This window comes from Gallus gallus, chromosome 1 (genome assembly GCF_016699485.2).
Source record: "Gallus gallus isolate bGalGal1 chromosome 1, bGalGal1.mat.broiler.GRCg7b, whole genome shotgun sequence".
NCBI lineage: Eukaryota > Metazoa > Chordata > Aves > Galliformes > Phasianidae > Gallus > Gallus gallus.
In genome coordinates this window covers 9,504,840-9,531,715 of record NC_052532.1, presented here as the reverse complement: position 1 = coordinate 9,531,715, position 26,876 = coordinate 9,504,840, and the positions used below count along the sequence as shown (strand labels likewise).

The 26,876-nt window shown below is 36.5% G+C and overlaps 1 protein-coding gene across 3 annotated transcripts in view; it reads right to left on the bottom strand.

The window, feature by feature from the left end:
- Positions 1-26,876, bottom strand: part of SEMA3A (semaphorin 3A) — a 289,537-nt gene that overhangs the window by 44,451 nt on the left and 218,210 nt on the right. For all 3 annotated transcript variants that reach the window (XM_015295177.4, NM_204977.1, XM_040654804.2), the window contains 2 exon segments: positions 25,595-25,688; positions 19,338-19,457 (listed from right to left, as the gene is read on the bottom strand). In XM_015295177.4, coding sequence (XP_015150663.1) covers positions 19,338-19,457; positions 25,595-25,688 — 214 coding nt within the window.

Sequence of the window (26,876 nt, the reverse complement as noted above, 5' to 3'; positions counted from 1 at the left end):
TTCCCAAAGCTATAGGCAGGTGGAGGTGGCACTCCGATCATCCATGACTGAGATCATATCAGCTTCTACAGGGTAAGAAACACTATAGTTACTCATTGGTGTTGCAATGGAAATTCTCATCAGAAAGTTTTAAAGGTTCATAACATTTACCGAGTGATAGTTTTTTTCTCTGAGTCAAACCAGACTGATAGTTAAGAACTACAATCTTCCAATACTGCTGATACTATTATCTGTGATAAATTTGGATGCCCTCCTTGTATTCTTAAAAAAAAAAAAAAAAAAAAAAAAAACCACTGTCTAGTGAAAGTAATTATGATGACACAGTTGGATTATCGTATGGGCTAAGAGGTTAAAGGCTGAGCTAAGGCTTCCTGTAAGTTCAATTTATTTATTTATTATGAAACAGGATACAGGCAGGAGCTAAATGAAAAGTGTGCATAATAAATAAATAAATAAGTATGCATAATGCTTTTACTCATGCAAATTCAGCACCAGGAATCTTGTCCTTATGGTTTCTCACTGTGAGTGTCACCACTGCTACTCTGTCAAGTAATTTCAAGAAGAGCATGATTTTAATTTACAGTACTTAGCATCTCCATGTTGTGTAAATGAGGCCTTGAGTACCAGCCAAGGCAGAAATCACCAGCCAGTGCTAGTACTACGATATCTACGTGTAGTATTTCTTGTGACTAATATTTTAGCTTACACAAGATGGAAGAAGAAGAAAACATTGAACTCTGATGCAATAATCAGTTTCTGAAGCCTTTGTTCTAAAGAGACAACAATGGTTTTGAGTCCCTGGAATGGCTAATTATATAGTGAAGAAAAGTGAATGCAAAAGTTCAGTAAAATTATAGCTTAATTCTCAACATAAATTAGATTTCTCACAAAACAATGGTTATGATCTACCCACCCTATTTAGTTTAAAAGAGGTGATTATTATCTCCTTACAGAACAGCAACCAAAATTAACACCTCTTTTCCATTGCTGACTATGTTTTGAGGTGTTATATATCTGTCAACACTGTTAATTTTAAACTGTTGTACTTGTCCCCCATAGAAAATAATTGGGAAACTGAGAAAACTACTGTCCTTCACAGAAGAGAGAGATTTGCAGCATATTGTCTCCATGTACAAATAATCTGACTTTTCTGCATTTCCTAGCTTCTCTGTTGAAAAAATAAGTTAGATGATATTAGAAGATAAAATGATGAGAGCTTCAGCTAAGAACCTGTTTCTTCCCTCTCAGTCATTTTTCTTTTCCTAACGTTGATACTTGGAAATTAAAATACTGTAAAGCCTGTATCTTAACTGTGTAACTTCCATCTTCAGAGCGCTGACTTAGTGACAATTACTATAGCCTTTATGTAAAGAAGCAATATATTACAGGAGGAAGTGGAGTAAGGAGACAATGAAGGAAAAAGATTTTTCTAATTTGAGTGTCACACACTTGGGCAATTAGAGTATCACAATGCCTCTGTCTTTTGTAAAATCTGAGGATTCACTGGTAGAGCACAAGTCACTGTGGATGCCCAAGAAGGGTAAATAACCTTGTGGTAAATAACCCAAACTCAAGGCAACAAACCTGTTTCATTGCACTCATGATTTTCTCAGACATTCCTAAATATTGCAAAATAAGTGATTAAGTCTTGATGCAATAATCTTTCTCTTCATAACTTGGAAATTAGAAGTTGCAGAAAAGTGTTCTGAGGGCTGAGGGAGCAGGCTGCTGCACCATCAGCCCAGCTCCTAGCACAGGATGATGCAGGAGCCAAGTCATAGAATAATAGAATCATTTGATTTGGAAAGGACACTTAAAGGTCATCTGGTCCAGCTCCCTTGCAATGAACAGGGACACCTACAGCTAGCTCAGGATTTTCAGAGCTCCATCCAGCTTGACCTTCAGCATCTCCAAAGGACAGGGCATCCACCACATCTCTGGGCAACCTGTTCCAATGCTTCACCACCCTTAATGTAAAAAACTTTTTCATTATATCCAACATAAATCTCCCTCTTTTCATTTGAAACTATTTCCCTTGTTCTGTCACAGCAGACCCTACTAATGAGTCTGTCCTCTTCTTTCTTATAGCCCCCCTGTAGATACTGAAAGGCTGCTCTCAGGTCTCCCTGGAGCCTTCTTTTCCCCAGGCTGAACAGCCCCAGCTCTCTCAGACTGTCCTCATAGGAGAGGTGTTCCATCCCTTGGATCATTTTTGTGGCCCTCCTCTGGATGTGCTCCCTGGTGCTATGTTAGGAATAGCTGGGAATTAACAAGGCAACCACATTTCACTGAAGGGAAAGTTGGACAGCTATCATCAACACAACTGGCAAAATGTGAAACCTTAAACTGAACACCAGACACTTGACAAGTATGTCTTTAGCCTCTGTATGTCTACTTGGGCTTAAACTCTTAAAATGTCAGCTACATGCACTGTTCAACTCTGTCGCCAGCAGCACCATTCATCCACATATATAATTCTTTATTTTTCTGCTTATATGATGAACCCCTATGGGTTGACATGGCCCCTATGTCAAAAATAATCTATTTTCAAAATAGGAAGAAAACATCCAGAATTTGTACTGCCAGGTTCAATTTGAGGTGTGTGAAAGGGATCTCATAACTGTAAAAACAATCTCTTCCCAGACGTCATTTCAAAAAACTAGACAGGAGACATCATCTCCTCTCACAGTGAGGGACAATCAGTCATCAGGAAATGATCTTCAGCCTGAGCCAGTTCCCAAGCAGCGATCCAGCAGAGAATGTTATGGTAGCCATTTCCTACCTTTCCAATCTCCTACAATTTGATTTCTTAGTTAAATTCTTTAGATGTGACCAAAAAATTAAGGTTATTTTTGTCGAACTATGAAAAAGATTTTGTTGTTATAACTAACTTTCACAGCTAGTGCAAAGCAACTTGACATAAAATCCTTTAATGTAAGATTAATGAGGGATGGCGGCAAAGACTGGAAAAAAGACTGGGTGAATGACTGTTTTTAATTGATCTGTCAGTGCAGCATAGCAACGTGAAATGCAGCAAGGCATCTGTAAGTGGAAGCAAAACCCCTCAGCACAATCTGAGGTATTCAGTGTGATAACATCAGTTATGACAACCTTTTTCAGTAGTCATGTGAGAAAAATAAGTGATTCCAGTTTAGCTTCAGTCAACATAAGGAATTAACAGCATTTATACTGAAGTAATGTACTACTTTATCAATGACATGAAACTTAGATCTGTTATCAAAGTAAACAAACAACAAACAAAAACTACAAATGAACAAATAAGACAAAATATTTGATAGTGCATGTGTGCTTAAAACCATGGAGATGCTTGAAATAGCAAAGGTGTGCAAAGCTACCATTTGTTCTGCTATGTAAGAAAGTTGTTCTCTTCAAATTCTGTTTGATTGGTACGTACTTTTGTACTTTTATTACAAAGATGTAAACTCCCTCTCTCTCACACACACTTTTTTTTTTTTTTAATTCCCTGATAGCATTTCAGAAATATTTGATGCAATTACTGTAATTTTTTAAGAATGAAAACCTTCTTGGTGTGACATTGTATCAGTCTCAGAATTTCAGTATTATTAAAGCAGTGAGGGAAGAATTGCAGTATGTTTGTGATACATAAACAGCAGGCAAAAGAATTAGCAGGATGGTTAGCAAAAGTATTTAAACAGTAATAAAAGAATGAAATGTAGGAAAAAATATTCAGTACTGAACAGGAACCTGCAGAATGGTTTCTACCAATAGAGGTGTGGCAAAAAAAAAAAAAAAAAAAAAAAAAAATCACAACACTTTTAAGTGGAAAAGTATGTCAGATATGGCAGATATGGAGCAGAAATGAGTATTAGTAATGACAAGCCATTTTACAGCCTTGAGATGATTCACTAGCTCATGGAAAATGGTTTTGCACCTTTCCCTCTCATGGCGCTTTTTCTGCCTTTAGCATGAGCTCCTTCAGAGAAGCAGAATAGGAAACAGAGGTTGAAGGAATCAGTGAGTGACGAGAGCTGTGCCCTGTGACAGAGCTTTCACAGCATGTTAAACACTATCATAGAAATCAGGAAATACAAAATACAAAATACAAAAAAAAAAAAAAAAAAAAAAAAGAGAGAGAAAAAGAAAAAGAAAAGAAAAAGAAAAAAAGAAAAAAAATAACCCAAACATTTTTGTTTACGTTTGTTCATTTGGTTGGTTATTTGCGTATGGTTTGGGAATTACCAGTATGCTTTTGAGACCTGCAATTATGTGTAAAACGCAGATAGTGGCAGTTCTACTTACTGGATGTACTACCACAGTACTGAGCCATCACTTATACATGAGAAGAATAGAAGAATACTGGTAATTATGAACAAGGTCTGCTATATTTTCTTCCTTTCTTTCAATCATATTTGGAACTTATAATTTTTTCTAAGATGCAAGCATGGGTTCGTATATGTATGTTTATACATTTGTACTGAACACTACAAACCACTGGTTTTAATACATGCTTGTACAGATCCATACGAGTTTTGAAGCTTGTCTATCAGATGAACGAGCCATCTGTCTTATTGTAAGATTCACTGAAAGCACATGAGAAATCAAGAATTCATGAATTTGACAAAAGACAGTTCCCTTTGTTTCCTTCAACATAACTTATTCATTGATGATTATCTGTTATTATTTGTCTGGTTTCCTCAGTTTTGTACATCTTGTGTTCAATGCATAAAATGAATGAGACACTCAGTTGTCTGCTGTAAACATTACATCTGCCCATTGTTCAAATTCCCAGTTTTTAAAAACTTATTATTTTCTGTTGTGGGCACTATGAAACTTACTTAAATTCTGCATCTCATGTCCTTATTCTACATTCCCTTCTGCTTGCAAGGAGCCATCAGTTTCCAGTATTTAAAAATAATTTTTGTTTCTTTGTTTTTCTACTCATGTTATCTCCAGGAAAAATCCCTAGTAAATCTAATGCCCAGTGTTTTCTTTTCTACTACTTTTCCTTCAAGTTCTGGGGTATAGAAGTCTGAATTGTACCCACAATGTTTCTGTGCATGAGCACTTCCCACTGCACATATATTTCATGTCTGCAGAGGGCCTAGTTTAATCTCATTGCTATCAACGGAACACTAACTATTTATCAGGCAACTTGAATTTTACAGAAGTAGCAACAAAATAATCAACAAACACCAATTCTCAGATATATGGCCATGTTCACAGATAACACATTGCAACTGAATGCCTTCAAATATTTCATACGGGCAAAATGTGAAACATGGTCTTTAAAATAACTTTTTTCCTATTTTTCTGAACATCAGTCTGAACGGTCCCTGAAAGGTTGTCTGGCTTCTTCTCATACCAATTCATCTAATAAAACCTTTCTGCAAATCATGCATTTATCTGAACAGAAATCTTTACATACCTTCCAACAGGAAAGGAAATGTATACGTATAAGCATATGTTAAAAATATTTTCTCCATAATCCAGGAAACATAAAAATATGGGGCAACCTATTTCTTTAAAATGTAAGTCAGAAGGGGAACTTTTTTTTTTTCATTGTTCACTTAGTATGCTTGTGGAAGCTCTAAATTGCCCAGCAACAACAAATTTTGCTTGATACTATAAAGGAAATAGTAGTTCTAAAGTTTTAGAGTATAACAACGTCAAAACTTGATAACACTACAGAAAATCTCATCTTTCTAACACATGAAGTGTTTAGCTTATAGCTACTAGAGATATAGATTTGAGTACTGAGACAAAAAGTGTTCAAAAAAGGTGGAGTTCAGTTCTGGTGGCTTAGTCTCTGCAGGCTTTAGGATACTGAAACTTCCAGAGAATATTGTTGCTTTTAAGATCCTTAACCACAGTGCTATTACATTTCAATAACGCCGTCCTTTTTTCGTTTACTACCACATCATCTGAGGTGTTCACTTACTCTGAGTGTTAGTTATTAGCTGGCGGATTGGATTTTAGAACTCAACACTTTTTTCTTCTTTTTTTCTTTCTTATTGCATAGCATGCAAAATGACATACTTTATATGCTTATTAGAGAATGAAATCTAATAGACAGCCATCCAACAAGTGTGTATTGATACACACCCATGTAATCCTATAAATAAGCAAGGGATGGAGTATATTTGACACCACTTTGAAACCTAAAAGCTAGATGCTGAAGCCTGAGTTAAGTAATATACGATGCTCTATAGCTGACTATGAAAAATCCAATTTGGCATTGCTGTAAAATAGGCTATTCATGATCTACTACTCTGACAAAAAAAATTAAAGACATCAAATGAGAATCCATCTGTCAAGTCTTTTCTTCTGGCGATCTGTCCATCATTCATTCTGTGAATGAGGAATTTGGATCTGCTTTGTTTATTTTATTTATTTGTTCAAACATGCTACCTTTACAAGTTAAAAAAAGAGGTATTCATTTTTTTCTCCCATTTGTCCTTCTCCCTTCCTCTTCTCTCTTCCTTACACCACTGTCATGAATAAGGCTGTAAGAACTAAATTATGCTGATGGTGACATCTGTTTCACCCCTTTATTTCACAGGTGTTGCCTGGTGGAACATGGAGAGGAACCCAGTGAAGTGGTTTAAGCAGAACTGGAATAGTATCTGTCCTGGACACACTGGGTTTGCAGGGGTAAACAAAGAAAAACTGCTAAAAGCAGTTGTATCAATTAAAATGCTGAAAAAAGATGAAAACTGATCTGCTGGGAAATTACATGCCAAACTGAAATACACAGTTTTGTAACCAGGTGTTTTTGCTGCTCTTCTATTGACAGGTTATAAAAATATCAAAATGTCTTACAGTTACAGCATAGAAGGGTCTTCAAGATGTAAAATTTGATACATGGTAGTATTTCACAAATAATTAAAGTCCGCAATGAATTAACAAATCTGAATTTAATTACAACAGATCCTTCAGCTACATTTCTTGATCTTGCATACTCTGTGTCTGTCTGATCACAGAGTATTAGGCCGTGTCCTACACCAGTACAGTCAGGACCTGTAAATGCTAAATACAGTAGAAGAATATATCCTTGAGAATTGAACTTAATATTAGCTTTGCTGTTCTTTGCTAGTGTGACTTTTGAATTGTGCTCTTGAATTATCTGAATGTATTATCATTTTAAAATACATTGATGTTTCCACTTTACTGTAAAAGTATTTTAATACAAGACAGTACTTAGCAATCTAGTACCAGCCATCAGTTTGATATCAGCCATGACATTATTTAATTTTCAGAATCACAGAGGTTAAAGCTCACTGAACTATAAACAGTTGGAAACATGGAGTGTAATCCCAAGGCACAGCTCTGCACAAGCTGTAATTTAAATCATATTGCATGCTAAGCTGAAAAGGCAGTGCAGGTCCCACAGGGCATGAATAAATCTGCAGTCACTGATTTGCCACACACATTTGTGCTGGGATACTGTAACTGTGCAAATGTGATGTCTTCCTTTAGTGCAGAGGACCTGTCATCTACTGAGATTTGTAATTAAATAACCCAAAGAACAAAAGCAATTACTTAACCTTACAAGCATTCAGACTGGAATTTACACAATTTCATGAACAAAGAGAAGGGGAAGTTGTGGAGACAGAGAGAAAGGGAGGCTTTGAGTCTGCAACATAATTCAGATGTGTCTAATGCTAGTTGAGGTTTTAATGTATAGACCAGGTATTCAAATACCTGACTTACTTTGAACTATGAATTCCTTCATCACAAACTCCACTCTGAAGTGGATGTTTGCCCATTTAAGGAGCCAATTATGTTACTGCTGGCTACATGCCACATCAGGTGCCGGCTTTGAGCAATCAGTTGTGTTAATTGCAAGTAACACTGAATGCCTTTTGGGACAAGAAATTCATGGTTCAGGAATGTTAGTGTAAAGGAGTTAGGTTCAGCCCATTACTAAGAACAAATCACCAAGTCTATGTGACCTGTGAAGTAACGCTTATGATTTTATGGAATGGAGGAAAGAGGTTGGAACAGATTCAGGTGCTGTGTCCTCATGTAGAATCATAGAATCATTGAATCTTGTGAGTTGGAAAGGACCCTTTATGGTCATCTAATCCAACTCCCATTCAATGAACAGGGAAATATGCAGCTAGATCTGGTTGCTCAGAGCCTGATCCATTCTGACTCTGAACATCTCCAGGGACAGAGGTTCCACCACTGTCTCTGCTAAATGTGCAGGTTACTTGATGGATTTGCCTTCAGCTTCTCAGCCCAGCTACTTTGTTTTCTCTCTGCTTAGTTCTATTATGTGTTCCGAACTAGGCAAACAAAGCCAAGATATTGGTTGAAGAGAATATCACATCATAAATATGGTGTCCTCCATATGGACTGGCATTTACCTTTTTCCATTTGCATACTGGGAAAATAATAATGAAAATGTATATTTTTACAGTGATGTAGAGAAAATACTCTAAAAGCATTAAAAAAAGCAAATGACGTAAATGAATTTTAAGAAGCAGATTTGTATAAAAAAAGACACTGAAGAAATAAAGTGTATTGTGTATGACATGAAGTGAGCACTGCAGTGAGCAGAAATCAGTAGATTTTTTTCTTGGATGCAGTGTAGGTATTTTAGTTTATTATCAGCTAAAGATCTGGACTGTGGTACTACTGTAGTATCTAACTTTTGTCTCTGTACCCGAATAACACATTTTAACTAGTCTATCTATTCAAAAAAGTTGATTTCTGATATGCCTGCCTGTGAGTTGCAGAATCAGCACAATTTAAAATAAACCTGCCCAAACACAGGAGGTGATGAATGGGAGCCTTGGGTAGAATCAGTGGAGATAAAGAGAGTTTATATGTGGCAGGGATGGGGAAGAATTGGTACAAACCTCAAAGTCTGCAGGTGCCTAGAAACAGTATGGAGGCTCAGGAAGTGTCTCTAATAGTCTTTAGAGGCTCAATCCCCAAACTCCAACAAGATTGTATAAAGAAAATTTCTCAAGACAAAGCCATCTTATTTCTCCTTTTAACACAGACTAAAACTCTGCCAAACACTTTGGTCTGAAGCTGTGAATTTCATTAAATTCAATGCAACTTGCTTAGTGTTCTTCATTCTTGTACGGCTGAAACCTCTAATTCTCCACCCCCCCGCAGCAGCCAGCGTGCTCCAGTCACATCACACTTAACCTTTGCCTTGGCTTCTCAAAAAAGAATTTGTTTCACTCTATTCACGGCTTCAACAGTTTGGCAAACTGCACTTGAGTGCCGCACTGGGCCTTTATACTGAACACACTAATCTGATTGTTTTTCCACTCTACAAACTTTGGGTCAACAATCAAGCTGCTGCCAGAAACTAATTAATTTGCAAACAGGCCCCATTTTCACAGGGGGAGAGCTTTTGAAACCTATGTCAGCAGAGCTGGTCACACCATGGTGACATGCATTGTCATGGCATCCACTTTTCTGGGTAATTCTCCTCACTAATTTTTCACCACACACATGAACTCAAATTACCCAGTCAACAGTAAATTTCTATTGAATGCCCACCAAAACTCTAAATGTGGTGTCCTGAGAAGAGGAAATTGGTATTGACAGGGTCAACACTCATTAAATTGATGGCTAGGGCAGAAGGGAAGAAAAGGCACAAGAACATACAAAAAACATCAGATGTGTGTCATATCTCAATGGAGGGGGCTGTAACAGACCCCTTCCCACTTTGTTGAAATCACTTAGTATTCTGTGCTGTGATTCCCTACAAGCAGGTCTCTGCTTAACTTCTCTTGAATAACTGGCCAGTTACTTTGTTAACAAGAAAGAAGGCAGAATTTGGTACCTGAAAGTCACTTCTTTTCAAGCATCAGAGAAGTGGTGAGCCCTCACAGAGATCTCAGAGATCATGGGAAACCTAGCTGAGTTTGCAAGGTCTATAGTACACATGCAGTGCCTTTGGCATCAGGCCACCTTAATCTGATTTACATCTTTGTAAAAATAATAATTACAAAGAAAACCAGGTTGTGTAACTTGAAGTGAGGTCTACCCAAAAAGCAAAACAAAGTGCAGTCTTAGAACCTGAACATTACACCTGTTTTGGACAAATTATGTTACTTATTTCTTTTCTTTTTTCTTTTTTCCTATTGAAATTCATCTCCAGGGCAAGAATTTTCAATAACACTTCCTGACACTTAACTGGAGCATGAAGGTAATGTGTTTATATTTATACATATATGTGTAGCCCTTTCATATATAGATATACATGCATAGTCCTTTCAATCATATATTCACTGAAAGTAGTACACAAAGCTGTCCTATATATGTATATTAATACATTATGTGTAGTACATATAAATGGATATTATATATATATATATTACATCATATGTAATAAATATCTTACAAATATCATTATTTGATATTATCATATAAATATCATATAAATATAATATAAACATGTAAATATCATATAATTACATATCATTGATTTACATTACATATGATTTAGTTGTTAGAGTTAGGGTAGTATGATTAAGTTGTGGTTGGACTTGATGGTCTTTAAGGTCTTTTCCAACCTGAGCAATTCTGTGATTCTATGATTCTAAATAAATAAATAATCCTTCATTGTCAAATAAATATAAATATAAATATAAATATAAATATAAATATAGTAAGTTAAAAGCTGGAAACATAGATGAGACTGTTATTCCTGGGGTGTACTCCTGCAGCTGAATTTTTGCACAGCGCCTACATTTGAAGGTGGCAATTGAGACTCAGGTTTGTCCTTTTATGTCTATAATGTGCAACTCACCTAGGTCATTAAAACTTCATTCTGACTACCCAAGCAAGATCACTCAATTTGTTCAGTACAGCCAGGTACGGTGACTTATTCACATCAAGCCAGACCTAGCCAGAGCTTGTTCTGGCTCATATATCCAATTTCCTCCTCAGAAAAGTTAGAGAATGGCTGAAGAAAAAGGCAACACTTAGGTCTCATCCTGACATGATGCTTACCGGGACTTACTGGATTGTTGACATGATAGCGTACTCAACAGTAATGTAAAAATTACAATTAAAAAAAAAAAAAAATCTAGCATTTCTAACATATTACCAACAGATCAATTCAATGTACATGTGTAAGCTGGAAATCACTTCCTTTCCTCTGTTTAGAAAGAAACTGCGCAATGATCTTTTAGGGACTGGGGTCATATCTCACAGTGCTTGTTTAGAGAGCTATAAACTTCTTTCCTAAAAAACTGTACTGTGTATAGCAGAAAAGCTTATCTGGGCTCCTGTGGAAACTATCCTTTGAACTCTGAGCTCTCTCATTATTTTTTATCACATATGCTCTATAAAGAGAGTGAGTCACAGTACAAGTTACCACAGAGCATGGTTCCTAATCTACGCTCCCAGCTATTATTTTTTTGTGTGAATAATAAGACTGACCAAGCTAACACTCATAAATGAGAACATGGTTAACCATATGATATACACATATCCTAAATTAGGTGTTGCTGAACCAATGTGTATCCTAACTTCATCAAGCATACTGGGGCTATAACACAGACCAATATGTTTATTGATGCAAGTATTTTTCTGTAGTTCATATTCTCTAGAGTGTCAGGAAGTTCTCAAAATGTGTGGTCAGAACAATGGGAATGTCCTCTTTTGCTTTTCTTTCCTACTCTCTGTATCCACTCTAGCCTCAAAACTCATCTTTGGCTACCTTTATCAATTTTTCGTACCTAACTGGAACAAAATCTCATTCATAGCACTTAAGGTGAATGAAAAAAAAAATGATGCAATCATAGACAATAGCGAGAGGAGAGGAGAGGAGAGGAGAGGAGAGGAGAGGAGAGGAGAGGAGAGGAGAGGAGAGGAGAGGAGAGGAGAGGAGAGGAGAGGAGAGGAGAGGAGAGGAGAGGAGAGGAGAGGAGAGGAGAGGAGAGGAGAGGAGAGGAGAGGAGAGGAGAGGAGAGGAGAGGAGAGGAGAGGAGAGAAATCTATTTGCTAGGAATATTTAAAATAATTTTATTCAGGTCACTTTTTGGAACAGAATGATTTTTCTCTTTGTTTTTTACCCACCACCTTCATGATCTTTCTCACATCCAGAGGCAGTGTAAAGCAGTGATGCATTCTTTAATTGCTACTTGGCTTTCCAAATTAGAGCCTTTTATTTACTTTGAATAAGGGTATAGGCAGGAGCTATCAGTCAAGATGAGTTACTGGATTCAACTGCGTTGATATCTTCCAATCAAATACTTGGTTGAGCCTATGGTTCCCTGTGTTGTAACAATTTTAGGTTTAACATCAAGTAATAACAGCAAGAAAGAAGTGCATCTTTGTGCTTCCAGAAATTCAACATTTCTTCCAGGAGAAATAGAATGAGTTATAATAAAATGTATTCAGAAAAGACTTGTTAGCTTGCAATGAGAAAAACAATTTGAAAATCTTATTCATTCTCTCAAATTTGGATCTACAAACTTAAGAAAAAAAGAGTTTGTATTCCATTCTGTTCACATTATTATGCCACCGTCACCATAGTTTCTGAATACTTCTTAGCACTGTGTTAGGTGACATTAGCATTTGTCACACATGGAATTTATCACTGTGCAATTATTTATTGCTATTCTTAGCAAGGAAGCTAATGGGAATAGGGGTGGGAGGGTGTATTAAGTGAGAAATAAGACTTGCTTATATGGACATGTTTTGTTCCTGCAAGGCTTGGAGTTGTTCTTGTGTGTATAAGCAGTGGTGGGAAAGTGCTGGGCTTGGTTCCATGCTGCAGCCTGCATGATAGGAGATATCAGCTGACCAATTTAGTTCAAAGATATAAATGCATATTTTAAATGCAAGATATCCTTGAAAAATAAACCTCACTGTTTTCACTGGTAAGATTGTTTAAATACTTCCTTGTATATATATGTGAACACAGACCGGAGTCTATTTGCTTCAGTTCCTCACGATGTCAGGCAAGAATACTATCTGAGAGCACATAAAATGTTATTTAAGTTCCTCTTCAAACCTGCTAGGCTGCCCCACTGACTAAAGATTTGAGAATTAAATTTGGTCATATCCAACTTATATCCAGCTTTTTCAGAAGTCCTTAATTTAAATAACTCTTTTCTTGATGGAGATTTATTGTGTTTTTAGCATCCATCACCTCTTTTCTCCAAGAACATCCCAGATATATTTTAAGAAATAGCCTTCCTAGAGTAAACTAGGATAGTTTAGTCCCATCTGTGCTGGAAGGTTATCCATTTTCTGTCTGCTTACCTTTGCTGGCATGTATTTTATTACTTTCTGTATGTCTGGATTGCCAATGTGTAGGAGGTGGGCTGGAAAGTGGGAAAGTAGGAAAGCATTTAGGGAGGAGGGAGAGGCACAGAAGAGAGAGATATGAGTGGATATGGATCAATGGCAAAAGAGTACGGTTTGGCTGATCAAATTAAAATTATACATCAAGAATGCAGTAAATGAAAGCAGTAAGCCTCAACAAAAGTAGCTGGAAGAGAATAAAGGCTCATTTCTAAGTGACTCAACACATTTACTACATCTTTATTAGATGGGAAAATATCTTATAAACAAATTGAAATCTTGTTCTCCTCTTGCAATTCATACATAATCAAAATTAGGTGTGTATGTTGCCAGTGTTGAGACATCCTACAAAATGCCATAAACAGAAATAACACACAGTGATGGCTAAGGTTCTGTATTAATGCCAGGAGAGTATCAAGCCCTTGTTTCCAAAAATGGAGCCTGTGAAATTTAAGAGAGCATTTTTATTGAACAGTCACTCAGCTTCTATAATTCTCCACTGTTTATGTAACTGTAAAATAAAGATTATCAAGGACAATAACCCCAGGGGACTAAGTACAACTGCTACCCCATCTTAAAAATTAAGTCATGGAAAGTATGATAAAATAACATTATAGAGCAGATTTAAATCCACAGAAAGCAAGGAAATTCCACACCACGGTTGGAAATCCATCCTGACTGTCTGCCTTAACTCCAGGACTAGTAAAGAGAGTGAATGAGGCCAGTGTTCCCTCACTTTTTGGAATGCAAATCGCATTCATAACATTACCTTAATGTGGATTTTGTGATTTCATTTCCTCTCAAACCTTGTGCATCTCATTTATTTTATTTTATTTTATTTTAAAATAAATGCTTATGGTCATTCATTTTATGAAATGTTAACAATTTAAGGCCAGATCCCCTGTGCTTGGGTCAAGGAAGATGAGGGTGGCTTAAAGCTTTTCTTCCGCTCCCCTAATCCTCAGCTTGAAAACTGTCTTCAGCACACTGCTTAGCATTTGCTTTGGTACATTGCACTGCCATTTCTGCCTTCTTGCCTCTAGCCATGCCCTCAGCCCTTGCATGAATGCTTCTGAAGCTTAAGAGAAGGGAGTGAGAGATGTACAGAAAACTCTTCATTTAGCTCACTGGGGAACTCCATAGTACCAGGGGAAGCTGCTCCAGCCTGCTCATGACTCCTATTCATCCCGTGTTATTGCTGAAACAGTTCATAGAAGCAGGATCTGCTCTACAATTCCTTGAAATAACATTGGTTTCTGATGGATCTGAACTATACAGGGTAATGGCACATGTAAAGAAAAACATGTTTTTTGCCTATAGGCAGAACTCTGTGGGATACAACATCAAAGCCATTAGTCCTTATAGTAAAGGCGAACATGTGATTTTTAAAATGTATTTATTTTTTTCAATTTCCAGACTTTTTCTGATAGTCCAAATCTATTCTTAACATTCACTGTGACCAGCCCAGACTGTCAACGCTTTTTTTTTTGTACAGAGAAATACTACGCACTTGCTCAAGAAGCCAGTAATGTCCAGGCACAGGGCTTATAACAAAGTGCATAATTTGGTGTGGGGCACTGAACAGTGGCTTTTCATATCCAAGTTGACTTCCCTGAGCACAGACATATTTGACTGTGTTTTTGCAAATGCCTCCATGTCACTTTTGGCCAACTCTATCAATAATTAAATATACATTGCTACAGTGACTAATGCATTGTTCTCTACCTTCTAGATGAATGCCCTGACTATACAGCTATAGAATCAGTCTCCCTTGCTTTATTTGGCTTTGTGACTATTTAATTTTTTATGCAAAATGAAATGTCTTTATAAGCCTGACAACATTTAAAATTTTTAAAAGACTTAAAAATATTTAAGAGCTGCTGGCCAGCACTTTCCCTTGGGTTGGGCACAGTACAAACCCCTCTTCCCAGCTGCACTAGCCTTATTATGAGAAGTGGAACATCTCCCACAAGTGATTCTGTTATCTCTGTAGAAACCCTGTGTTCATACTTTAATCCAAAAACAACTTCTGTAATGTTGTTCAGTTCCAGATGGTATTTAAATTCTAGGAAAATTTGTAAACTCATGCACAAGTGTCCCCTTCATTCCATTCTTGTTACCAAGAAGCTGTGTTTTCTGCACCCTGACCTTAGTTTTAATATGGGGAAAGCAATTTCAAATCTCTGTTTTCAACAAAATAAACATGAGCAAGAACTTTGTTGGATTGCTGGACTGAGGATAATGAAATGATGTTCAACAAGATCAAGTGCTGGGTCCTGCACTTTGGCCACAATAACTCCAGGTAACACTACAGGCATGGGGCAGAGTGGCTGGAAGACTGTACGGAAGAAATGGACCTGGGGGTGTCGGTTGGCTCTCAGCTGAACATGATCTAACAGTGTGCCCAGGTGGCCAAGAAGACCAAGGGCATACTGGCTTGTATCAGAAACAGTGTAACCTGAAGGAGCAGAGAACTCTGGCAAGGCCACACCTTGAGTACTATGTTCAGTTTTGGGCCCCTCACTACAAGAAAGACATTGAGGCCCTGGAACACGTGCAGAGAAGGACAACAAAACTGGTGAATGTTCTGGAGCACAGTTCTTATGAGGAGCAGCTGAGGGAACTGGGATTGTTTAGTCTGGAGAAAAGGAGACTCAGGGGAGACTTTATAGCATTCTACAACTGCTTGATGGGAGGTTGTGGGGAGGTGGGGGTCAGCCTATTTTCCCACATAACTAGTGATAGGATTAGAGGAACATGGCCCCAAGTTGTGCCAGAGGAGATTCAGGTTGGATGTTAGGAAATACTTCTCTGGAAGAGGCTGCCCAGGGAGGTGGTTGAGTCACTGTCCCTGGAAGTGTACAAGAAGACTTATAACTGGTTGTCTCACTGTCTATCTTTTAAGTTACATGAGGCTGAGGAGTCCACTTTTTGGTCAGAGTTTATCAAGTTTTCAGAGTCTGTCTATTACAATAGTGGTTTTTAACCTGACGATAAGCACACTCTGGACAGTAACTGAAAAAGCAAACCCGCCACTACATAGCAATCCACGTTTTTACTAAAAAAAAATGTGTAAATGTCTACAAACCTAGGTTTCAAAACTACTTTGTACAAATGTTTAGGAATGTTAAGTACACCTCATCTTTCAATGTAAATAAGTTTTATTAAAAATATATTCACCTTAAATACATGCAATCACAAAACTTCTTTTTTAATTGCATTAAAAAAATAGACAAATGGCCAAAGTAAAAGTAAACATATAAAAATTAAGAGGTCAAAGCAAAGGCATGTCTGCAGAGTTTGAAATCCAAATGGTTATCATTTCTGGACTTCCTTGCTGGATGCTGAAAGTAAGACTCCTGTGCAGAAAGGCTGCCAGGACATTACCATTGGGAAATTAACAGTAGAATTTTAGAACCTTTAATAGTAGCATCGTAGTGCAGATTTTAAGTCAACGTTTGCCTCTTTGGAATGTAACTTCATTGACTTGCAAGGGAGAGACAGATTTCAAAAATGTACTTACAGATCATTGTCTATTAAAGTATATACGGCTATGAGAATAAATTCTAAAAGCCTTTGTTTGATTCTTACATTTTTAAACCAGGTTAAATTTATATTTCCATACAGGAAGATAGTGTAAAAACTACACTTAGTGTTGAAAATCATCCTTACTGTGTGTTATGGTAAATACTGCCTTTCTATTTCTATGCTTCTTTTGGACAATATTTAAATTTTGAAGAGCCTGATATTCATCGGTTCTTTACGTGCAAATGTCTTCATCTTCCCATCTTGCACAAAGTGGTTGTGGTTTCTACTCTGTCAGATTTAACGTAAGTGCTAATTTGGGAAAAGTAGTTCTCACATTTAGTGCTGAAAGACTGATAACCGAATCCACAAAGGAATGACACATTTTCAGCGATGAAGTACAGGAGCTGTGGACAGTGGCTGTGCTTTCCCAACATACAAATGCTCCTGACTCAGCTGTCATCGTGCAAATCTAGAGCACAAAAGCAGATTTTGCTTGCAGGACTGTATTCTATGGCATCACAACTATCATAATGAAAATGAACATTGAGTTATACTGAATATATTTTTACTCTGACAGGTTCCGAAATAGATGGATATGTCTGTAACACTTGTACTGAAATGTTTCCTGAAGTACAACTATCTTCTCTATTACTGTAAAAATATATATACCAATAAACAATATTTCTGGTTTACTGGGCAAGTAACAACTGTCCTCCCAGTTGTACGGCTGAGTTATGACTAAACAAAATTTAACAGGACAAAAGTCAGATTCATACAACTCATTGTGCTAAAAATACACATATGTACACACACACACGTGGTTATATGGTACATACATACAGTGTATATATGAGGGCTGCTGTGAAAGTAATGCCTCCTATTTTATTACACTGACCCACGACATCAGAGGTGAATGTTGGTTGTATGTCAGTAGAGGTTGAACCGTTACATTTTGTTGCCATGCAACAAATGACAGGACAGAGGCAGTCTACCAAAGTGGTGTCTGACATGTGAAGCAAAGGTGTGCCACTGAATTCCTACATTTCCTACAGAAAATAATTGCACCTATTGAGATTCATCAATGTTTGCTGAATGCTTATGGAAACTAAACTATAGGTATGAGCACAGTGAAGCAGTTTTATGGATGTGGTATAAAGGCTTTTGCTCATGCCTGATGAAAATGCTAAAGGTGGTGACTATGTTGAAAAACAGTATTTTGTAGCTGATTTTTTTCTCTATCTAGTAGTGTTACTGTCCTTTTTGCATCTGTTGTTGTTTCCATAGAAATAAATAGGAGGCATTACTTTCAGAGCAGCCTACATATCTTATATAGTTTTGTTCATCCAACCTCCAAAAGAACTTTACAATATTAACCATGAGATTTAGATTAGTTATGTTATTAATAGTGCATAGACCTAATATAATAACTAGTATGACAGAGAACTTCCTTACTTTAAATGAAAAGAAACTGTTGTTAAAAGATTGGCTGCTGTTACATACTAAAATTTTGCATGATCACTTTGCACTGAATTGCAAAACCATGTAAGAAAACCCAGACCTCAGCACAGACATAAGTAATATGGTTAGAAGTGAAAACTATCTAAACACAATTTTTTTTCTGTGAATTCAAAAAACAGGAGTGCAAGTCTGGCAGATGCAAGTAGCATGTACAGAAAAAGTGGCTACTCAAGTCTTCAAAATTGAAATAGAAATTAACACAGACTAACTACATCTAGCACTACTGGCTCGCTTAAATCAAATGGCAGCTTTTTTAAATGATGAATATTCATTTCCAAAATTCTCATAATCCTGGTATAACTAATGCCAAGTGTAAATCCAGTTAAGATAGTGAAAATTTGACTTTAGTAAAATTGGATAGAGAACTCAAACACATTTTAAAGTATTTTGGTCCATGAAGTCGAACAAGGTTTTCACTGAAGCTATCCCTCTTGCCCTACACATGAACAAGCAGCTACAAGCTTGCTTAGTAATATCCATATAATATATATTTTTTCTCTTTTCAGCTGCTGAATATTTTGAAATGCAATAACTTGGAATGCCCAAGATTCCTTTCATTTTTTCCAACCCATTGAAAACTCTGGACTGCTCAGAAGTCAGTGGATTCACTTTCTGTTGGACTTGGTGGCCAGCATCAGATTCCCTTCAATCCAGTCAAAAATTAAAGCTTGTACAGAATATAGTCCTGCCCAAGGCTCTGTAGCTACTTTGTGTTGACGTGTGGCTGATGCCTCCACAGGCCTTGAGCTTCTGTCCAACTTACTCCCTACAGCAATCTGCTCCTGTGGCTTAATTGTATTATCATAGTATATGTTTTAGATTTAATCACACTCCACAAATCTCTATGTAATTAAAACAAAAATTCTTCTTTATAAATCACTTTTGATTAGTTTAACTAGTTTAAGACAAAATTCTGCTGCAAATAAAAGAGGAGTATATTTGTCACAGATGTTGCTGGAACAAAGCTGTGTGCAAATCTTTAATAGCTAGACGAATGTAACTGAATAAATGTACATTTTACATACCGTTTAGCCACCGGGAGTCATGCTGTTCTGTTCTGATTGGATGGTGATGCCCCAGAGTTCGGAAAATGGCAAAGTCTCTGCCCATGAAGTCTGCTGCTGTGCCAGAGTACAATTCTCCATCTGTGGGAGGATGTAACTGTAAGAAACATTTCTCAAATTTCCAGCCATGGCAAGTAAGAGAAAGTTGTCAGTCCTCTGTTTATATTACACTAATGGGGGTAATGAGAAAATTACAAAGTAGTAAACCATATGCAATTTATTGTCATTGAAAATATAGGATTAGACCCACTTTGTCACTGTAGAACTTAACTGTAACCTCTCAAATGAGCTGTATCTGCCAGCTGCAGACACTTTACCAAAATACGTTTACATACTTAGGCTGGAATTGTGAGACTGTACATCTATACCTGGAAGACAGCAACACAAAAACAAAAAACTCCTCAAAATCTATTCAGCTGTAAAATTACTCTATTTTGAACTTTTGAACACAAGTTTTGACTGGAGACCACCAGAAGCCCCCCCCCCCCCACTGCAGGGGTTTTGTTATTCTGTGTTTAGAAATGGAGACAGGCTCATTCATTTGCAGTGCAGAAAGTCATCATATCCCTTTGCTTTTTCATGCAGAAACATCTTTTTTTTTTTTTTCTTTTTCTCTGAAAACAGCAAATCCTCTTAAAAAAGGATTTTCTACAGAGAAGGAAGAATGTGCCTTTTGACTTCTGCCACTTTTGTAACTGAGACTGGCAAAGTGTAGCAGCTAAGGGAGAGAGTAAATGAGATCATCTGCTACTACCTTGACCCCACACGTACCACAGTGAACAAGAGGATTAGAAATTGACCTGTGATACTTCAGCCCATAAATGGCACATACATAGCCCAGCTGGAGAGGAAACTCACATTATTAGAGTCTCAGTGTTCCTCTCTTGAAGTAGCTAGAAGAATTGTGGAGGAGACAAACATAGTTTAAATGCAAAGGACCAGATCAAGTTAAATACGTGCCAACTGGGAGAGAAAATAAAAATCATAAATATACAATAACTACACTTACAGAAGATATCTAGGGATTAAAAAAAAAATAAAAATAAAAAATCATGTATTTATCATGTATTTTTCTAGTATTAATGTTAGAGCTTGCATATGAAATAACCTGAATTCAAATTGCTAAAAATGCTTTTTCAGGACTCTGCCCTTTTATGCCCAAGTAGGAAATGAGATACCCTCTTCTATACTTCTAATATGGAATTAAAGATTATTATTGCTTCTAACTGCTATTTTCAGGCCACCCATTTTAAATGAGTTTCCTGTGAAAAAGAGAAGCTTAAGGATGAAATAACTATTTCTTTAAGCTAAAGTAATACATTTTTCATGGTCATGATGAACTCTACTTTATTTTAAAACACATATTAGGAATGAGTTTATCATTTTTAATGGCAATTTTAGATGTTTGCATGGTAGGACAGCCATGTCCAAGCATGCCTACTGGATATCAGTGGCATCTTCTCCCCAGAACATTGATACCATGAAATTATCAATTGAACCTACTGTGGCTCTGTACCATATGGTAGCCATGAAAGTCAGGAAGGGTAAAAACATGATAGCAGAAAGGCGTGGAATTGAATGAACTCACAGCAGAGATTAGAATAGATCAGTCGTGCCCAGCAGGAGGTGTAATCAGAATTGAAACAGAATAGCATATCCTTAATTAACAATCTATCATTCCTCTATGTCATTTTCAAGTTTTTGAAGGACAGACAATCACTTAATTATAGTGATTATTATGTATAGGGTATGCAGCTAAGTGTTTAAAGAACATAAAACCTTTTTGCTTGAGAAAATGGCTTTGATGCTATGCTTAACCTTTCTTTAACCTTATCTTCAACCTTATCTTCATTTGTTTGTCTTCCATTCCCAAGTGAGTTAGGATAAATCAATATACATCAAAGGGGAAGGAAAAAAAAAAGTAGCATGCCCCATTTTACTTACTACTTATAAGGAAATAGGTAAATTTAAAAACAAACAAACAAAAACAAGATTCAATATTTTATACCTCAGATATGCACATCCTTTGAGTTAGAACTATTGATAAACTACTTAAGATTTAATGTGAGGGATCTAGAGCACAAGTCTTATGAAGAGTGGCTGAGGGAGCTGGGATTGTTTAGTTTGGAGAAGAGGAGGCTCAGGGGAGACCTCATTGCACTCTACAACTTTATGAAGGGACGCTGTGATGAGGAGGGGGTTGGCCTCTTCTCCCAGACAACAGATCTGAGGAAAAGGCCACAAGTTGTACCAGGGGAGATTTAGATTAGACATAAGGAAAAACTTTTTCTCTCACATAGTGGTCAGGCATTGGAATGGCCTGCCCAGGGAGTTGGTGGAGTCACCGTCCCTAGCAGTGTTCAAGAGGCATTTGGATGAGGTGCTACCAGATATGGTTTAGTAGCTTAGTGTGTAGTTATGGTGACAGGAGGACGGTTGGTCTAGATGATCTTGTAGGTCCTTTCCAACCTTGTGATTTTATGATTCTATGATTTTTACCTCCTCTTACAGTTAAAAGAAGGCTAATCTTTGTTTCCCTATGCAGACCATCTTTTGGGCTGATATTTGCTCATTGATATGCTAGGAAATGTTTCTTCTATGTCACTGATAGTTTTGCTGTGCTATTTCCATTGGTAGTAGTATTCAGTGCAGTCTTCTGTGGCTTTAAGAAGGAAATGGAACTAAACAGAAAACTGACAAATATCTCTCAGGCAGAAAGAATGAAACAAACAAAAAAAAGGTTGACACTTTGTATTTCCAGTCCAACAGCATAAAACAAGGATTAAGATTTTCAGAAGTACGTAGCAGTGCCTTGAAGTCACTCCCGTTAAAGACAAAAGCCAAAACATCCCTGAAACTAGAATAAACTCTAAAATGCTGAAACTCAAATGTATTTAATAGCTAATTTGTAATACAGTGATAGTAAATTCTTGCTTGGTAAGAATCTACTGAATTTCAGATCACATTAATTCATATTTGGAAATACAAGGGCATCTGAAACAATGTAAATAGATAGATAGATAGATAGATAGATAGATAGATAGACAGACAGACAGACAGACAGATAGAAAGATATTCTTTTCTTTTAGACCTGTGAGACACAGAACTATAAATAGCCTCGAGGGTTCAGGATAATGAGAGCTTTTGAAAATCCCAAGGGAACATTTCCTAAACAGCAGCTGACCAATAATGGAACAAGGGCTGTCTCCTTCCCTGAATTATTTTCAACTATCCCAATGCTATTGCTTTAGACTAACACAGTGATAATTTTCTCCTGTGATTATTTTCTGCAACCACGCTCTTCTCATTTTTCTCCTACCCTGAATACACACTTGCAGTGCCCAGAGATTGCTTAGTCTCTACATATTCATGCATTAGCCCACTAAAATGGGGATTGTTTCATTAGCAGTATATAGATGGGAATGTCTGAATAATGTCTGATATTACTAGGAACTAGTTGTATCATGTTCCCAGCTGGTGTTTACTTAAGAGTAGAGTAACAATAACCACTTTTAATGAACAACTCTTAAAAAAATAATGAAAAAATGTTTGCAGGTGGATGAGGGAAAGAAAGAATATTAGAAAAATATTGGAACAGTTTAAAAAAGGTGAACTTTTGTTGTTGTTGTTTTTATAAATATTGAATTTTATTAGGAGAGAAGGAACACTGAAGATCTTTTAACAGTAATAAGAGTTTCAGCTGAAATGTAAAATAAGAATCGTGAATACTAAGGGCTATTAAAAATGTTTAATTACATTTTGCAAACTAACTTCAGTGTTTTGACCAAATTCCAGCTTAAGTAATTACATTTCACTTACCTAAGATTTACCTTCTAGTTAGAGAGTCAAGACGAACTCTTTTTTTCCCACTTAGTAAAAATCTCTCTTTAGTGTTTTTGATGAAGAACAGAAGCTATTTTTTCCCTCCCACATTTAACCATACAAATTACTTACACTTCTCAGTCTTCTTTAATCTTTGCTATAGCTACATATTGTTACTAATTATAATATTGCATTTTAATGAGTGCTGAATAATTTTTTTACATTTGCTCTCATAAACCTAAGATAACCCCTAGTTGCTTGTGAATGCTGATAATAGCAGACAAGGGGCTAGGAGCAAATGAGCTATCTCTCAGCTCAGAAGGGAAAAAGGCATCTATCCATATTCTTCTTGGTGTGAGGTTATCAAGAGGTGTGTACCTCTTGTTACCAAAAGGTTCTTCTGGCCTTCATAGTCCCATTCACTGCTTCAAAGAACAGTTGCACCACATCTCTCCACACAGACAATGCTTGGTCTTTCTTTCATTCCCTTTCTTACCACTAGAGTATTGAGAGGCTTCTCACCTCCTAATTTGAGGACAGGAAATTACTTTTGGTCATCATTTTGACATAAATTTTATGCATTTTGGCAAAGATGAGAGTAAGTCATTGTGAACCAGAGGTGAATCTGCTGTACACTTTCTTAAATATCAGTGGAACTGCTTCACTAAAAGACTGAAACAACTGCAGCATTATAATCAATGATACAGTATAACTGTGAGGTAACTATGAGGAGGCAGAGCAGAAAGGATGTTCATATTCAGGATGCAGGAATGGTAATTTTAGCTTCAACATGAATCTTATAAGTCACTGGAGCTGCAATTAGTCACTGGCATTGAATGTTGAATTTGTGCCATTTTCTCCAGTGTTAATACAACTATGACTCTAATGGAAGGCTGATTTAAAACAAAATATGATGCTCAGTCTACTATTTATTAGGAGGAATAGTACATGGAGTGAAAATTATTGAGATAGGGAGCGGACTCAAGAAAACAAAGATGTTTTAAAGGCTTGAAATCTAAGCCAAGGGAAATAAGATATATAAGATAATCATATTTGTGCATAACTGAGTAGAAAAAAAAAAAAAAAGGAATGCAAAAAGCTAGACGGTGTTGACTTTGTGCAGTTGCATACCAGGTATACCATGTAATACTGGCTTGTCATCATTCTCTTTCTTTATTGTACATTAAAGTAAATAGTAAAACCAATCCCTTGAGACTACGTCTGCCACAAATTCAAGTTGCTCCAGGCACTAATTTATACACTGGACTTTTAGACATACATTTTCTTTTTTCTTTCTGTTTGTTCAGGATACAAGCTGGAGCAAGATGTGGAAGCCTTTCTTGTTTTTCCTTTCAAAAAGTGCATGTCCCCAGGGTAGCTCATCACCTGTGAACATTCAGAGCTTCGAAGATCAGGAAATGAGGCACACTGAAGATTAAATTTTTGTTGTTGCCTCTTTTGAATAGTTTCACTTTAAATATAACACAAATATAATCTGTAGTCACTAAGCGATACTACACATACGTAGTCCCAGAGAACACAGTATATCTGGTTATGTGTCATTTTCCAAAGGCTTCTGTGATAAAAGAATCTGCAGGCTTCTGAGACTATTGCTGTCCCCTTGGATTTGAAGTTGTGATTAAGTGCCAGAAAGTTACAAGTTAAGAATAAAGTGGCTACTCTTGGGCAGAGTTCTTACAGAAATAAGAATCAAATTTGTTCTGCTCTCAGTTTCTTCTTCTCTTAATTTCATCTCAAAAAACATTTATTGCCTTTTTTTTTTTTTTTTAAATGAAGGAAGAAGGGAAAACAACAAACACAATTCAATTACATAAATTAAATCAATTATATAAATTAAATCAATTAGATTAGTTCAATTAGATTAACATATGCCAGGTGCTCCATACATACATATTCTATGAAACTAAGTATTACTAATTCAGATATACTTAATTTATTGAAATCTCACTGTTCTGGATAGGAGTTTAATTGCATTCACTGTCAGATACAACTCTTCAACTGAAACATCATTTTAAGGCCTAAACCTGTGAATGTTTGTGTATCTTCAGCTCAGATGTGAGTACAAATTGGTGATGGACTTTACTTGGCTACATTTACATTTACACTGATACGAAGAATTGCTTATTCTCACTTTGCTCCCAGATGTGCTAGTGCAACCATCTGTGAGGCCACACAGTAAAGTGGGCAATTAAAATACCTCCAGAGTCACCTAGTTCTGAGGCTGAAGAAACAAGGTGTCACCAAGGGGTAAAGCAGTTATTGTGATACTTGAATCTTGTTTTACACAAACCCAGCTCTCAGGACAGCCGGGCCAACTGTATTGAAAAATGAAACTGGAATGACTTCAGCCTAGACAGAAAACATAAAACACCTACCTACTAAAAGAGAAGCTGTCAGCAATTTAGGATCGTAAGGGCTTTTCCCTCGGCCGTTTTCAAAATGTGAATCTTCCATCCTAAAAATGTTGTCCTGTGGAGTGGAAAAAAGAAAGAAAAGAATGATTTTATTTGATGAAATGATGCCAAAAAAAAAAAAAAAAAGTTGAATAAAATAGAGCACAGTATATATAATTCATACTGTTTGGTGGGTTTTTTTTGGTTCAAGATAAGTCAAATTACAGTAGGAGAGTATCAGGAAAAAGTCCTCATTTTCTAATCAAAAAGCACAAATAAACACACACAGCTTATGCCTCATCTAATCTACTTCACATACACTTTACTTGGTTTCACTGAACTGTCTATGCTTTCACTAAGAATACACCTGTGTAATTTTAACTGGAGAAGCTGGAATTTCAAAGTTTTGTCTGAAAAAATATAAGTGTAGATTAATGCATTACAGGATGCTAAACCTGAACTTGGGTTCTTAATGACCTACTGTTTTTTGCATGATCAAAATACAGTTTTAACTTCATCAGCAAAGCTGTTTTTCAGAAATGTACAATGCAACTTTTACAAAATGGCAGTTGGGGGAAAAGTACATGGGGTTATAAAACAAGATTAAAAAGGGCTTCAGTCAACACTAACTTAAATCAAGGTCAGTAAATCCAAAGCAATTGGCTTTTCAGTACATTTAATGATTTTAATTTTAACTGGGGGACCAAATCTGCCAATCAAACTTAACAGTTTGTTTACCTTATGTTTTTCACTAAGGTTAAAACCAGAATAATAATTGCTTTTTGCACAGTAGACATTATGTTGATAGAAGAATTACATAGGGTACAGTAAAAGCTAAAATTTCCATTTCCCAACTGGACTGTGGTTAATTTCCATTGACACCTAACAAAGTCAAGAAACTCTGGCAATAATTCTGGCAATTATTCTGTGCACCCAGTTCTCAGTTGCTAATACCTAAAAATTCTTCAACGTAGATAATGAAGGTAGTCCTTTAATAAATATAAATTAAATGCTTTCTTGCTGTTTGATCAGAGATAATTGTCTGCTTTAGGAAAAGGAACAAAAATAAGTAGAGCAGAATATGACTAAAATATATGTATTCATAGAATAAATCAACTGAGAAAATATTACAATATATAGAAATATGTAGCTTCCATTTGAGAGAAGACTACTGCCAACACAGGCTATAGTCAGCTTTAGTTTTATCAAGTTTTAACAAGTCCTAAAAACCTTTCATTGCACCATTAATGAAAGCTTTTTTTTT